Source organism: Meleagris gallopavo, chromosome 11 (genome assembly GCF_905368555.1).
Source record: "Meleagris gallopavo chromosome 11, MGAL_WU_HG_1.1, whole genome shotgun sequence".
NCBI lineage: Eukaryota > Metazoa > Chordata > Aves > Galliformes > Phasianidae > Meleagris > Meleagris gallopavo.
The window spans coordinates 2,165,521-2,181,795 of record NC_139414.1 but is presented as its reverse complement, the minus strand read 5'-3'; the positions used below and the strand labels follow the sequence as shown (position 1 = coordinate 2,181,795).

The 16,275-nt window shown below is 46.0% G+C and overlaps 1 protein-coding gene across 7 annotated transcripts in view; it reads left to right on the top strand.

The window, feature by feature from the left end:
• DGKD (diacylglycerol kinase delta) overlaps positions 1 to 16,275 on the top strand; it is a 57,436-nt gene that overhangs the window by 7,010 nt on the left and 34,151 nt on the right. For 2 of the 7 annotated variants that reach the window (XM_085233235.1, XM_085233234.1), the window contains exons 2-3: positions 4,823 to 4,933; positions 5,596 to 5,676. In XM_085233235.1, the coding sequence (XP_085089361.1) occupies positions 4,823 to 4,933; positions 5,596 to 5,676 (192 nt within the window). Of the gene's footprint in view, positions 1 to 2,062; positions 2,087 to 2,129; positions 2,262 to 4,200; positions 4,387 to 4,822; positions 4,934 to 5,595; positions 5,677 to 10,210; positions 10,438 to 10,742; positions 10,872 to 16,275 lie in introns of those variants that run through there. The other 5 variants (XM_010716602.3, XM_010716601.4, XM_010716599.3 and 2 more) reach the window with 5 other exon arrangements.

Sequence of the window (16,275 nt, the reverse complement as noted above, 5' to 3'; positions counted from 1 at the left end):
TTACCTGTTCTGTCTTGATGACCCCAGGGAGCCTTATAGGACTATCCACTCTAGATCCGTGCTTGCCTTGGCACACCAAGAGCACCTTGATGTGGCTGAAGTGCCCCAATTGCCCAGAGCTGGCGCATGGTCCTTTGGTGGGTGTATGCAGAGAGAGCCTGTCAGCTCTGCACATGCCTGGTTATTTGGCTCTCTCCTTCCTGTGCTCTGCTTCTTCAGCTTGCTATTTGTTTTTTGGCATCAGCATCCAGCTCATGGTTCTTGCAGGGTACACAAATAAAAACAATCTGCATCCCACGGTTTTTAATGCTCTGAAGACATATGGCCAACAGAGCACTCCAGATGCTGAAGGCTTTGGTATGTAGGATTCTTGCTGCTTAGATAGCTTTGAATATATTCTTGTGTGGTTATTTTCTGCCCTTCAGATATTTATAAGCATTGATCAGATCCCCTCTTAGCCTTCTCCAGGCTCAGCAATCCCAGGTCTCTCAGCCTTCCCTCGGAAGGGAGATGCTCCAGGCTCTGAGCATCTTTGTGGCCCCCTGCATTTCCCTGTCCCTCTGGATGTATGGAGCCTGAACCATGTGCTGCCCTGAGCAGCTGCCCCTGAGAACATGCCATGATCCAACTGTGCAGTCAGCTGCACCGTGCTGCTGGGCCTGAGCAGGGCTGGCGTTGGGGTGTGCCAGGAGCCTGCTGCCAGGGACTGGAGGCTCAGGCCTGTGGGGAGGCTGCTCCTCAGCTTGGCATTGTGGGCATACTGTGTGCAGGAGGAACAGGAGTAACCCAGCGAGCAGCTGTGGCACAGTCTGATTGCTATTTTTACAAGAACTACTCATGTTATTGGGGTAAGAAACATTTCATCTGTGTAGGCTGGCTCTGGCACCTCTGATGTGGGCTATGGGTTGCAGAGGCACCTCAGACAAGCAATGCTGCAAGAAACAAAAGCGTGTCTGACTGGCTTTGTGCATTCCTACTGCTCATCTCTTGCTTTGCAGGGCCATATGAGGACAAACTGGGCCCTGGAGCCCTCTGAAACCATCCCCACAAGGGCAGTGGCAAAGCTGCTGTGTCTTGAGCTCGGGGCTAGGCCACACCTGCACCCGTTTTGGCAGGACAGATCTGAGGACATCCTATTTCTCATGTTTACGTGGGGGTCAGTGATATGGGGGCAGGGGGTTGTGCTGCTTGTGGTGGGATGAATTTTTGCCTGCAGGAAGTTGCTTTTCTTCAAGGCCACTGATAAATAATGAAATGCCAGAAATTTCTTAGGCCTTCCAGCTGTCAAGTCGTGTTCTTTGCAGAGATGCTGAAGACCCTGCCCTGTGCACTGACTGTTGCTTTACATTTGTGTAGCAATCTTTTTATGCCATCCTGTGCTGTGACGAAGGGGTCACTGGTGAAGCCAGCAGCACATCACTGCAGGTTGCTCCAGGAAGACATGCATTTGTCACAGTCTTGTCCACCCATGGCACACCACGGGACGCCAGGGAGAGACATGCAGCTGGATGGCAGCAACTCTGTCAGGGAGGCCCTACGTTCCTCCTGATAGGATGGGCTCCTACTCCCACCTCATCATGATTCAGAGCAGTAGCTTTTCCCATAGGATCCGACTAAAACGGACATTAAAAATGGCTTCTTTGTTTTTACTATATGGAAGAAGTAATTCTGTTGTAGTCTCAGTGAGCTGCGTGGCTCCTAGTCTGATCAAAGGAGATCTTCAGATAAGTGTTGCAGCGGGGCTGTGAGCAGCAGCAGCTCTCTCTCCCCTTTCATTTCAGCCATCACCCTGCTGCCAGGCCCTCTCCCCAGCTCATTCTGTTCAGCCGCATTCCTCTGCAAGCAGCAAGTCCTTTGGCTGTAAAATTAGAACAGAGGAGGAGAAAGGCAGCGATGTCTGAATCATTTCATAAAGTCATCTTGATCTTATCTCCAGCCCTTTCCGCCCAAACCCACCAAACTCTTAGCGAGCGCCATGCCTATAAATAGAAGAGCAGCTCGTGCGAAGCTGGGCAGCTCGGAACCCAGGCTGTATCTGTGAGCAGCGTGTGTGAGAGCTGCTGCTCACCGGCCTTTCATGTCTGAGGTACGCAGCAGGGAGGTTTGCTATAGATAGGGGCTGTGCAGTGACACACACCTCTGTTAGGGAGGGGCGAAGTGACCTCCGGAATTGTTGCCTTTCGGTTGGGAAAAAAAAAAGAGAAAAAAAAGAGAGGATGCTGTTTAAATGAGGCATGGAGGAATGCACGGCTCGTGCAGAGGTGAGTGAGCCCTGCAGCTGGAGGAGCAGCAGCACTGGGAGCCCAGGGCACGCTGCACTGTGCGTCGCAGGTCCGCTGGGCTGGGCAGGAGCGTGGGGTTCTGGGTGACCCCAGTGCAAGAATGTCTGTGAATAAGCAGAGCAGCAAAGGTCTGACATCTCCTCTTGCAAGCTGCTATTTTTGCTCACGCTGCTGGCTGACTTGCTATCTTCTGGCTTTGCATCCTGGGAGTCTTTCCCATTCCTTTCTGCCTTCAGTTCAGGGCTTTGCAGAATTCAGTGGCTGCTTTCTCTGTTTCGCTTTTTTAATGATATGTGCTTTGGCCAAGGAATGCAAAGAGATCCCTCCATGTTTACGGTTTAATCTGGAATGATCTCTTGCCATTTTTCCGTTCCCTTCCCTGTAGCCTTAAGGCTGAGGCAAACTGCAGAGGTGTGCAATGTGTGTAGCAGAGCAGTCAGGGAGCAGTTGCTCTGTCTCCCAGCCCAGTGCTGGGGGCTCAGGAGCTCACCTGGTAGCTGTACACCATGCAGTGCATGTACAGCTGGGCAGTGCTGATGTCCTGCATGGCAGATGGCGGCATGGGGAGCGCGAATGACTTGTAGGGTATCTTGTGAAAAGTCCCTGGGGTGAATGTACCTGTCTTGGTTTTTTAGTTCTTGTCTGGTCAGCATCCTTGTAGTGAGGGTGCTGTTGGGTCAGCCTTCCATTTTCTGTTACGCAGAAGCTTCAGATTAAGATCATGGCTGAGCTTCCGACTCTCTGCATGGTAATATGGAGCCCCAAGTTAGCTTAAAATCTTGGTTCTGAGCATCTCTGCAGTGCTTTTAACTTTGAACGCTAAAGGCATTGCCAGATGCCTTATGACTGTGTGCAGTGTGTTCCCACAGCCCTATCCCTGCAGTATAGTGACAGCAGGAACCAAGCACCCTTTGGAGGTGGAAGAGCATGTGTGGGAGATGCTCAGCCTTTGGTTGTGCGTTTTGCTATTTCTCTGCCCTTGTTTCCAGCCCAGTGCAGGAGGGCAGTGGAGGCTGCTAAGTCCAGCATCCCCCAGAGCCCGCTCCCCTCCAGCCCATGCTGCAGGCCCTGCAATCTGGGGACGGCCCCGTTCAGCAGGAGAGCAGTCGTGTCGGCAGGCGGATGTTTCTCCTTAGAGTCAGCACTTTCTTCCAAGTGCTTTTTGAGGAAACTCTGAGCTTGGCAAGGGCCGGTGCGTGTGGAAAGTATTAAAATTTGCAGCTGTTTCAAAAAGGAAAGACCCACATTAGAAATATATATAGCATTTTAAAAAGAAGTTTAGTGCCCTGGAAAGGATTTCTATAACAGTGTAAACCCTTTGGATCAGCGAGAGTATTTATTTTGTGCTCTGTAGTAGGCTGGCAGTGGACGTGCAGTGCTGCGTGGTGAATTAATTGCTGCTCATCGGTTGACCTAACTGTGTGACAAACCTGAGCTGGTTGGAGACCTCGGGTTTGTTGGAATGGTGTAATTTTCCTGGCATCAAGATACAGAATAACCTGTCTTACAAGATTGCTGGACCATTTGTTTCCTGCGCTCTGACTGGGTGCTTATCACATTCAGCTCTCTCAGATTGAAGTGGGTTCCAGGGGCCGTTTCTTGGGGGAGGGAGGTGGGTTCTCATGGTGCCACACAGCACTGAGGCAGTACCTCCCATCAGTAATTTGGGGCTGAACCCTCAGCTCTGGCTTTTCTGCTCGTTGCCTCTCCAAGCTGCAGTTTTTGAGGCTGTTTGGTTGTAACTGTTGGTATTCCAAGTCTGTCCTCAGCAAATGAATCAGATGTATTTGACAAAGTAGAATGAAGTGCATGTGGATTAAATACTTACCCCCATGTATGTGTAGTATGTGAGCGAGCATATGGGACTGTGCATGCTGGTATGACAATCTAGTTATAAAGCAATAAAAAAAGAAAAGGAAAAAAAAAAAAAGCCATGTGCGTAGACAATTTTGGCACTGCAGCCCTGGGAAATGGCAGGCGGCCAGAGTGTGCTGAGGCAGAGCCAAGGCTGTCTGAAGAACACCAAGCACTGAGGTTGGATGCAGCTCCTTCGCTCCAGTTTCACTCCATCCCGTGTGCCTGCAGCTCGCCAGCTCCTGGCCAGGTAGATGCAGATGATATCACAAAGCAGAACTGGAGACAGGGGCAGAAATGCCGTGCTTGTAATGAAATATCAATTAGATGAAAGGCACGATTACCTGCACCTGAAATCTGACCTCAGTGAGTTTAACTGTTATGGCCCCCGAGTCATTGTTAGACTTTGCAATGCTAGTACAGTCATAAGTGACTTATCTGTGTTGGTATAGTGATAGTGCCGGAGACAAAGATCAGGCCCCACCCCGTGTGGGTTATGTGTTGGGATGATTTGATCTTGATCAGTTCCTCTTGCTTGTATGAATGAATTTGTTAGTCACTTCCAGCAGAGGGCACTAAGATTATTGGTCTCAAGCTGCGGTCTCTGTTGGTATGTATGGGGAGAATGTAAAAACTTCTGGAAAGTAAAATGTGGGCTTCACCTCTGTCCTCTTCTTGTTTTGTAGACTGTCATCAAAGAGGGGATGCTGATGAAACAGACCAGCTCCTTCCAGCGCTGGAAGAGACGATATTTTAAGCTGCGAGGGCGAACGCTCTACTATGCAAAGACTGCTAAGGTAAGGTGTTGAAAATACATTTGGTTTCATGGGAAGAAAGTTAGTGTATGAGTCTTGGAGGCGGACCATGAGAAGAGAGCGTATGCCCTGAAAACACCTGTCTTCAGGTTTTGTAGCTACTGGAAGCTCCCTATGTTTCACCTCAGACTTTGACCTCCCTGAGGTTTTTTAAGTAAAGCATCACGTAGACGTGCAATACCTTTTTTTCCCTCTTAGTGCATTTTATTGGGAAATGGGCAGTAAATCTATAGAAAATGAAGTAGAAGGGAGAGGACATGAATGAAAGGAGGAAATGGAGGGGACAAGGAAGGCAAGAACTTATCATACAATCAGAGGGCAGCCATGCATCTGCTTTAGTATGTTGATAGTTCTCTAGATACTGTTCTGACTCCTTTCACTAGAACTAAGCCTACAGTGTTTTTTGGTTTATTTACTTAATTTTTCCCTAATAAAACTCAAGTCACTGGTTTCACTGATTGAAGACAGGCGAAGGTGAGCACTGCTGTATGGAGCCAGGATTTTGGGTGTACTCGTGCTGCTCGTACTGTGCCTTCTCTTTGAATCATGCAAGGCTCTGATGGAGTGTACTAGGCAGACATACAGTCTGTTGCTTATACTTTGGATTCACTGATTCATTGAGGGTTTCAATTTTTTCTTGCCAGTCCATTATTTTTGATGAGGTGGATCTGACAGATGCCAGTGTGGCAGAATCCAGCACTAAGAACGTCAACAACAGCTTCACGGTAAGATTGTCACATTATTTTCCATTCTTCTTACATCTTTCAGTCGCTTCCATTCTCTTTTGCGCAGTTTAAAAACATCTGAACAAACTTCACAGCCTATTTACTTACAAAAAAAACTATCTAGACTTATTTTTCCTTTCAGCAGCCATAATTCATCTCTGTGCACATGAAGTACATAGTACTTCAAGTTGCTATGTATGATGCTGAACTTTTGCATTAGAGCTCTTACCTGTAAGCTAGGAGAGTTTGATAGAATCCATATACACTGTGGGACAGAAAAATGTGTTATGCTGAGGGAGTTCAGGGTGGGGGATGTTTATACTGGAAGTTTTGCTAGAGGATTTTTTCCCTTCAGCTCTGAAAATATGTAAACCTTTTTTGCTGACTTTATTAGTATGTGGATAGAAGTTACATATAGAGAAAAGCAAAAGAGGAACAGAGAAAGAAGTTGCATAGAGATGAACACACAGCCTCCCGTGGATTCACAAGGGAGGAAGGAGTGGAGAAAGGAAGCAACATTGGTCTAAGGCAACATGAAGGATGTAGCAATCCAGGTGGAATCATTGAAACTGATCCTGCTGGTGACCAAGACTGAGCAGTGTGGCTTGCTTTGCAAAAGTGACCCACAACTTTAAACTGACACATGTAGCAAAGGGTATTTCCATGGTGCAGCTGTAACTTTTTGCTTTGTAGTACTTGGGCAAAGTAGCTATGGTGCCATCTGTAGGTTAAATATGTTTGAAACGTTTTCTGCATCAATAATTGGACAAGTAGGATGCCCATCTGCATCTGACAGTAAAGGCTGAACAGGTGTAAGTGCACTTGCACGGAGAGAAGACTTCAGCAGTAATTTCTGTAGGAGATAAGTTTTCAAGAATGTAAAGTTATTTTCCTGTCAATAACTTGGAAATGTTATTATTTATGTATTTTATGTAGGGTCTTGCTTCACTTTTGTCATATGTAAGATAAGACTGATTTTTCAGATTAAGAAAAATGTGCTTTTGCTTACTAGTGTAGTTGAGAGAGAGGTAATCTCTGTCAGAAGCACTGAATTTATGCACAGGAAGAAATACTGTGTGTGTACTCTCAAATTGTCCCCTTCAGAGTCCAGAAGTGAGGAGTAACTTCCATGACTACAGTGTCACTATCTGCCAGTTCCTGTCTTTCCTAAGGGGGAAAGAGTTTAAAGATTATTTGAATATTCAGGCAGCAGAGAGAGTTTGCACTGTCTCCAGCTGATCACTGTATCATGGGTGCTCAGGTGAACCACACGAAAAAGTCTCTTCTCTGTTCTGTCTACCATGCCTTTCAGTGAACCTTGACTGAATTTTATCATGAGCTATAAAAATGCTTGGAAAATCAGGTTACTGCTATTGATCTGCCACATCGCTGCGTTGGATTCCTTGCAGTCTTGCAATTTTCTCTTGGGTTGTTTTTTGTTGTTGTTTTTATTGTTTTTTGTTGGTTTGTTTGTTTGAGAGCACTCTGTTTCCCTCCCATACCTTCCCAGCTTAGTTCATTTCTCATAAAACGCAGAGTTCTTGGCATTTTCTTTCTTGTTTCAGATCAGTGGGATTCACTGATGAGGTTTTGCTCTGAAGCGGAAACATCAAACAGTCAGTGCTGTGAAACAGAGACAGTTACTTTGGAGTTGGATATGTTTCAGTTGTCTTTCTTTTTCTTCAAGGGAGACTGGTAGTTTTGGATTTAGGAAAAACTGATTTATTTGTGAGTAAACTCATCTGCTGTCCATGCATCTTAAGGTAGAGGTTCTACCAAGCAGGAGGTATCTGATTTAGTTCATAAGGTGGAATAAACTCGCACTTGGTATTGTCTGCTTGTTCTTTGTCTGTTGTCCAGGTTACCTGTCCTTTACCCTAAAACAATTTGCGTTACATAAACGCTTTGGATCTCCAAACTGTGCTTTTGTTGTTGGAATCTCATCACTACTAGTTGTTCTTTTTTCAGTCTCTTAGACTTTCCTTGGTCAGTTCTTGATTCTACTTCAAATGGAAAGATACAAGTGAAGGCATTGGAGAGTAGATCAGCTCTGTGAGAGAGCTGCAAGAGTGACGTTCCTCATTCAACAAAGAATGCAGTTAAAAAATAAAGTTGCTAGTAAACTTTCTACATAGGAGTGCTGGCAGCCAGCAGGAGAGAGAGAAAAGTGAGTATTAAGATGCAGACCTCTTCCTTTAAAAAGGAGAACATATGATACGGGTTCTGCTGTTGTTTACTTGGTCATTCTTTCATTGTTTATATCCTGTTTGCACAGGCTGTAGTCAGGACAGTTTTCAGGACTGCAACCCAAAGTGAATGGATGCATGACCATAAAGTGGTGTGGGAACATGTGACTATGAGCATCTCTGAGTGTAAGATGTTGTGCAGCTGCGTCCCTTGAGAGGTGTAAGGAAAAGCTTTATGTTTAGCTATTGTTCCTTTAGGTCAGGCACAGTGGCTGCAGTTATTTAGCAGGAAGCCTCTAGGAACAAATCGTATAGCAGCCCCACAGCAGGCCTCCCTTCTCAGGAGGATTGTAGATGCAGTATTTGCTTGTTCTGTCACATCTCTGCCATTATAAGATAGAATTAATTCTTTGTGGATGTCTGGGCTCTACGTGACTGGTTCTTTCCACGTATAATCCCACAGTACCTGCTGTACAGATCTCTCACCAGAGGATTTTGCTACAGCTGCTATCTTCCACAATGCCTCAGAGTGACTCTGCTATGGTGCTACCCGGGGATAACCGTGGCATGCACTCTCAGCCTTGTGCTGGCATCACAGCAGTCTTCCTGGTGAACTTTTGAGCGAATGGTCACTTCTAACTGGCTCACATGGTGCACCAGATGTAGTTTTCTCTGTGCAGCACTTGGATGCAATGGTTACTGACAATATAGACACTAACGGGTGATTGCCACTTTGCAGAGCTGAGAATAAGTGCAGTGCAGTATTTTGCAGTGCTAAAACTATCCAGTCCTTTGTCTGAACCTCCAGACACTATTTCTTTATACTGAGAACAGAAAGGAGCTCTGTTTTTGTTAGAACAACATTATAAAACTTCTTTGCATTCTGTGAGGACCTTCAGTAATGGCCAGACACAGTGAGGTTGGGAGTTCTCCATGCCTTTGGTTTCATGCAGAAAGCAGAGCTTTTCATCTGTGGCATAGTTGGTGGGACACACTGATTTAAATCATGTTCTCCCGAGGGAATGCAAAGCCTTCCTTATTACTCCAGGAAGAGTTCTGCGTACTGCCCTGGTACTTCAGACACATTTATTTCAAGGAGAGTGGTCAGCTTTCGTCCTGAATGCTCACCATCAGTGTGTGCTTCCAGTTGTATGCCTTGCGAAATGGCGGTCAGCAGTTTGAGTGGGTGAGCTCAATGCCTGATGCTAACTTCTGAGCAAAGCTTGCCCAGCCATACCCTCAGAGCTTCTTGTGAGCTCTAAGAAGCAGATGACTTGGGATCACAGTGAGCATGCTGAGTCTTTCCTCTGAGATGTCAGCTGTTTCCATGAACCATTTTTAGTTGCATGGTGTAATTTCACAGTAACGTGATGTTTTGTTTGCGGGTGCTCCAGGAGCATGGAAACAAAATAACTGAGGATGCATTCTACGCTTTGAACCCACTTTAACTTTTTCTCTAGGTGATGACAAGAAACCTTTCTTTTGGAGATACTTTTCTCCAAATGACTGCTTTACCTGTGTCATGGGCCTGAACTGTCTAGCACCCCTGTTCTCTGATATAAAGCCCATAAAATGTGGGTGGGACAGATAGCTTTACTGTATGTTGCCAAAGCAGACGCTTTGCCACCATAACTCGAGAGCCTTAGAAAGGACTTAGGGCCACCTCCATAAGCCCACTTTTGTAAATCTTTCTGTGGTGAACAAATCCTTACTTCTCAGGTTGGTGTGTTGGCTGAGGATCTGCTCTTTTCTAGAAGGTGCCGAATGAATGGGTCCTGCTGCTGCCAATGTGATGAGCAAAGCTGATGGAATGAGTTCTTATCAGTTCATTCACCCTTGGCTTGAGCAGGATTTATGTGTAACTGAAGGGGGAAAAAAATATATGTAATAATAATAATAGTAATAAAACACTTATAAACAGGAGGGGCCTAGGAAGAGCCCTTAGATCTTTTCAGGTTCATCTGTTTTGTTTTCATATGATTTTCACGTGGTTTTTTTTTTGTGTTTTCTACTTAGCACTTGCAAATGGTGGTGTGGACTTTCACCCTCATTCATATAACTTTTTACATGGGTTTCAACTTACACTTTCCAGCCTGTCTTACTCAGTGCTTTGAGATCCCACCAGAGAGAGCTCTGTGGAGAGAGACGTGGGTCGTTTGATTTCTTCCAGAAGTTAAGATTGGACGCAGCAAATCACTAAGCACAGGAGTCATGCTGTTGACTCTTCCTACATAAGTTAAAGTTTCTTCAGTGGAAGAGGTGGAGCTTGAACTCCTGTGCTCCTGGAAAGCCTTTTCTATTGGAAAGTACCTCTCAGCTCAGCTACAAACAGGAAGCAGCGTATTATTACAGTCAGCGCCTGCCCCTCTGCTTTGCTGCCAGCAGAAGGAGACTTATCCCAGCTCCTCCTTAAGCAGACAGCTAATAAGCTCTTGTCAAGTGGAACACAGCTCGGTCAGGCTGACCACAGAGGGAACTAATCCTGTCCATCGCATGTCAAGCCATCTGGTTAGTCGTCTTCCTGAGGGAGTAGGCTGCTCTGGACACTAGTTTAGAGGACAACTGAACATTAAAGGTAAGAGCAGAAGTCTTGAGTTTTCTGGATAGAGCATTGAGAAAAATAGCACCTGTTCCAGCATAAGAGGTGATTGGGAGCTCAGATTCTTTGGATTAAGTGTGTGGCACACTCCCACTGTTTGGTGATCTCTCCTGTCTAGACTACATACTGAAGTTCTCCAGAACTGGTGTAAAGGGCAGTGTTGGAAACACTGCACCTATCAGTTAAGAAATGCTGTTTATTAAGTGATGATTCACCCTAACCAATGTCAAAGGAGAGAGGAAGTGCTGAGATTAAAGCAATACCTCTTCTTCAGAGCACTTGTATGACTGGAGACAGAGAGGGCTGTGGCAAGTTGAGGAGCAGAGGGCTGCTGGTGCTCCTGTGAAGAGCACACTGTCACCTTGGAGAAGCAGTGTGGGTATCATTCTCCAGCTGGATGGAAGCCTGAGGTGTGCTGCAATTTTTATTATTGCCAATTTGTTGCATAGAATTGATTTATTCAGCAGCAAAGATTCTGATCCTGTCTTGTGAAGTTCTATGCGAGTGACTGTTCTTTTTCAGACTGTATGCTTTTGCTGTATTGTTCTAGGAGTTGTTGATGTTGTGGAAAAGAGCGTAAATCTTCATTTGGAGGTAATTAACCTGTCCTAAAAACTCAGGGCAAAGTGCTGGAGTTGAACAAAATACAGAAGTGCTGAAGGTGTACCCTTCTGGGGAGAGTTGGTGGCTGCAGATTTGTTTTACAATGAAGTGAGAGTACCTTTGTCTCACAGTGTGATTTTGTGTCAAATCAAATTGTTCGTGTTAGTGCTTTTAATGAGGTCTTCTCTGCAGAGCTGGGTGCTGAAGGAGTGAATAGAGCTGTTGAGGCTGCCTGTCAGCCAGCACACATTGAGTTCAGGAGCTGTGTGCCTGTATAGCACAGAACTTGAAGCAGAGGAACTTGAAACTAGATGAGCTAGAAACAGGAGGAACCTGGATCAGAGGTTACTTGTGCTGGTTTGAAATACAAGCTTTGAGAAAGAGCATGTGACTTTTTTAAAGAGAAAGAATACAAGAACTTCTGTTGCTGCTTGCAGAAGGTCAGGCTTGAATTTGAAGCTTGGGCTCATAGGGATCAGGGAATTCTATAAGGTTTGGCACGTGCTCGGGTTCCCCAAACTGCCCTGTGTTACCTGAACGCTTTGAAAAAGGCGGGCCTTAAATGTACACTGTAGAGAGTAACTGGACTTCTAGCTTTGCTGCTACATCTTCCTCCCCACCATGGGATGAGAGACCTAGAGAGTACATGTCCACTCTCAGAAGTGGGCAAAAAGACTTCCTAATAATGGGACGTGCTGTCACCAGGTGTGCTGGGGGAGGTGGTTCCCCACCCCACTCCTTCCTACACAGGCTTGGACTGCCTTGGTAAGGTTTGGAGAGGAGAAAGATCAGAGAAGAAGGTTTTTCCCTCCTCTTTTTAAACTGTCTTTTCTAAATTGGAAAAAATTACAGTGCCCGCTGGCAAGTCAGCCTTTGCTGGGGGTTGTTGTCTGTTCCACACCCATGTGTGCACACATTCAGAAATCGTACGCTCTCTGCTAGTGCACTTCATCTGTTTATATTGGCAGCTGTCAGAATTTCCTTTACAAGCAACTGAAATATGACTGGAGCTGTGCATTGCCATGCCTGGGATTGCTCTGCTTTTTTTTCCCCCCCTCCTTTCATTAAGTGCAGTTCAGTCCCCATTTCCTATCAGAACCACCGCAATTTCAACATACTTTGCTATTTTAGTCGTTTGTAATCCAGACTTCAGAACAGTTTTTTCTGCTTGAGAAAAAGCCCTTTGGTAAACAGACCCTTCTGAGTCACTGTTAGTCAGTGAAAATAGTCATATAAAATCCTTTCATGTCAAGGATTCTTAGAACTCCTAATCCAGCCTCCTGCAGGAACTGGTCATTAGGCTGTTCACACTGGAGAGACAGCAGTTCTGCAGAAAAACACATTTGAGGGAGGACACATCGGAAGGAGAGTCAGAGTCTGGAAGAAGTTGCTCTGGGTGGGGAGATCTGGTGATTGCTGTCGTTACTGAATGGCTCAGCAATCTGCTAGAAAGTTTTGAGAGAGAAGAAGCTGCTGCAAGTGAAAGAGGTCAGACTGAGAGTTATGAACTTTGCTGTGAGATGGGATAGATAGAGGGCTGGAAAGTGAAGGAGGCTGCTTGTGAAGAGCTGTTCCTTGGAGGGAAGTTCACTGCTCTGAAGTTAATGCCTGTTACTGCTCATGTGCCTGAGCACTGGGAGCAGGCATTCGATAGCCTGTTTGCTCTGCGTAACCTTTGTGCCGTGGTTGGGGTTTTCTCTGGTTCCCTGAACAAGCCTGCAGATTCCAGCACTTTCTCCCCTTGCAGGTGAGGACACAGGCAGAAAAACTCTGGCAGGCCAGAGGTCACTTGAGTTTGTGGTGGGTGTGTTTTTACATGCTGTAGAAGAAAGACTTCTTGCTGCATGCATCCTGCTCTGTTTTGATGGGCAAGGAAAGGCTTGTGAATTATCATCACAGAAGGAGCTCTGTCTGGTTGCTGTGCCTTCCACCTTTGTGGTGCATGTAAGAGGACTGGTCATGGGGTGGTGAACCCAGGGTGCAGAGCTGCTGGCTTCCTCAGGCTGCTGAAGACAATTCCTTTCCTTCTGTGCTAGCTACCAGCCTCTTCATCTCAGCAGAGATTTGGGGTTGTGAGGAGCTGCTAACAATAGGCTGTCAGTAACAGGTCATTTTCCTACCATAGGCAAGGTCTTCTGTTGCTCAATCCTGTGATTTACTGACTGCTAGCCTTGATGTGTGTGAGACCACTGAGCCAGCAGCTGTACCACTGGGGAGCATTGACCTGCCCCTCTGTTCCTCATGTCTTTGCTCCTGTCTGGACAAATAGGAAGATTTCTCTAAAATATCCTTCCGAATTTGAGCAATATTTGAGCAATATGGTTGTGTTTGGGAACTGCTCCTGGTGGGACTACATCTTTTGGAAGCAGATGAAAATAAGGATGCATGCATACATCTGCTTCATGAAGAGGAGAGCAGGGGAGGATTGGAGCTGGCACTTGGTGCTGGGGTGCTTTGGCACTTGGCATGGCAGCCGTTCCCAGTTGGTGCTTTGTCATCCATGTGACAATCCATCTCTTGTGATTAGTACGCACGGACTACCAGGATTGTCTGCATTTTATACCTGCTATCAGTGACAGCGTTCTTCTTGCATAATGCAGATTTTGACAGCCACTAAGTGGTTCCAGAAGTCCTAAAATCTCTGTCTGTCTGTGCTCCTCTCACCAATTGCCAAGAGCAGGAATGTGCCTTGTTTAGGAACAGCAGAGTTTCCAGAAGCATGTAGGAATGTGACCCTGGTATGAGAGATGATCATTTTCCCAGGGAACTTGCTGTCTGGTCTGCTTTCCCACTGCTGCATCAGGATAGATAGGGACTGGGAGAAAACACAGACAGAGGGTGAGCATGAGCTGGGCTTTATCTGCAGGCACAGCACAGCAGCAGGACATGCCAGTGGCAGTGCTTGGAGAAGGTGGCTTTATAGCATGCAGCCACCTGGCAGGTGAAGTCCATACTGCAAGAAATGAACCTAGTAATGCAAAAAAACGCTCCTGAGGTGTTTTAGTACAATTCTTTCCCCTTCAGGGTCCAGGTTTCAAGGGAAGAGAATTATACATATTCAGGTATGCTTTGGGGTTTGTAAATATGTTGTGATTCTTAGGTCTAGGAAGTTGTGACTAACCTCAGCAGTGGGTTATCAGGACTGAATTTACTGGCAAAACTGGGTGAAGGCTGAACTGCAGATGGGAAGAGGGATGCTCTCTGTGGAGGAAGACAAGTCTCCATCCCCCAGGGATGTAAGGGCTGATACTCATATTATTTCTCTCTTCAAATAACAGAGAGCCACTAAAATCATGTTGACCAAGTTTTGTTATCCTAACTCTCAGCTTCTCATTGTTTCAGAATTGACAACAGCATTGTAGGCTTTTGAGATTTTAAGTGTCAGGGACTGGTTGGAGCAAAAAACTCACCGTTTCATTTTCCTTTCTTCTCCATTTCATAGAATGACAGAAGGGTTTGGGTTGGAAGTGACCGTGGAGCCCTGCCAAGTCCCTACCCCTGCCATGGAGAGGGACACCTTCCACTACTCCAGGTTGCCTAAAACCCCGTGCAGCCTTCTTTTTGACCTAATGTATTTATTTGGGAGGCAGCACTTAGATCTTTTCAAGTTCATCTGTTTTGTTTTCATATGATTTTCACGTGTTTTTTTTTGGTGTTTTCTACTTAGCACTTGCAAATGATGGTGTGGACTTTCACCCTCATTCATATAACTTTTTACATGGGTTTCAACTTACACTTTCCAGCCTGTCTTACTCAGTGCTTTGAGATCCCACCAGAGAGAGCTCTGGAGAGAGACGTGGGTCGTTTGATTTCTTCCAGAAGTTAAGATTGGACGCAGCAAATCACTAAGCACAGGAGTCATGCTGATGACCCTTTCTACGTTAGTTAAAATTTATATATATATACTCAGCCCATTTGGACCACATTCAGTGCATCTGGTGACTTTGCTGGCTTGTGAACCTTGCTGATGGGCACAGGTGAGGTGTTCTTACATATGCTGTTGTTCACTGCTGCCTGAACAGGAGCTGAAGTGGGTGAAATGGCTGTTCATCCTCACTGTAACCCAGACTCTTCCTGGTGTCTGTGTTCATGGGATGCCTGGCGCTTACTCCAAGATACAGAAGCAGAGGCAGTAGTTAGTTGCAGCTGCTGGCTGTTGTCCCTGCCTTTGCCATGTGTGATCAAGCTGAAATTTTTGCTTGCACAAGCACCATTTTCTTAGCTGTTTTATTTTTATAGTTGAGTTCCTTGGCCCGAGCTCCAGAAATTCCTGTTGTCTCTGTATCCAAATCAACTGTTTTGAATAATCTGGGATCTCTTTGGGGGATTTATAGCTAACACCATTGAACACAAAACTATATTTGAACGGGATATGAGTAAAAAGGAAGCAGTCAGAGTGAGCAGGTGTTCTCATGCACCCACTTTTAGCTCATCCGAGAAATGCATCACATCAGAAAAGCTATATTTAGCAGAGCTGGGTGCCCCCCCGCCACCACTTCCCCCCACAGCACAGCCCCAGCCAGCTCTGCCATTTGGGCACTGTGATCTGAGCTTGACTTGCTGTCTCTTGCGGTCTCTGAACTCACCAACACCGTTCTGATAGCAAATTGTGCACTCAGACAGGGTGTTGCTTCTTTGCTGAGAAGTTTCTGGGCAGCCAGCAACTGCCAAAGGGGAAGTGGGCAGAGGTGGCAAAGCTGCCTTTGATGGCAGCAAGAGCAGAGATGAGGATTGTCCTCCAGCTGGTGGGTTGCTCGGGATAGGAAGGCATCAGGGGGTGAAATTTCTATCTCCAGGGGGCAGATTTCTATTTAAAATTTGGGTCTAACATAAGTAGTCTTTTTTTGAGCTGCCTTCCTAATCCAATTATTCACAGCTGTTCATTGGGGAAGGACATCCAGGGACATCCAGTCCGTTTTTAGAATGTAAAATGTGAAAATTTGGGGGGGTTGGCTCTGTTGTTTGCCAGCTGGCCTGGTCTGAAATGTCAGTAACAAAGCAGTGTTAGTTTTGGGTGGGAGCGTGTGGGTCAACATGGGGTGTGGGACGAGATGAACAGCCGGCTGCGGGGCATGCACTGCTGGGGAGGGGATGGGGGGTGAGGGTAGCTATGGATAAGCATCAGGGGAATATCAGTATTTCAAGACAGTGGAAAGCCGTGGTTAGTTTTTTTTTTTTAATGTAGATTTATTTTTTTTTTTTTAATTTTGA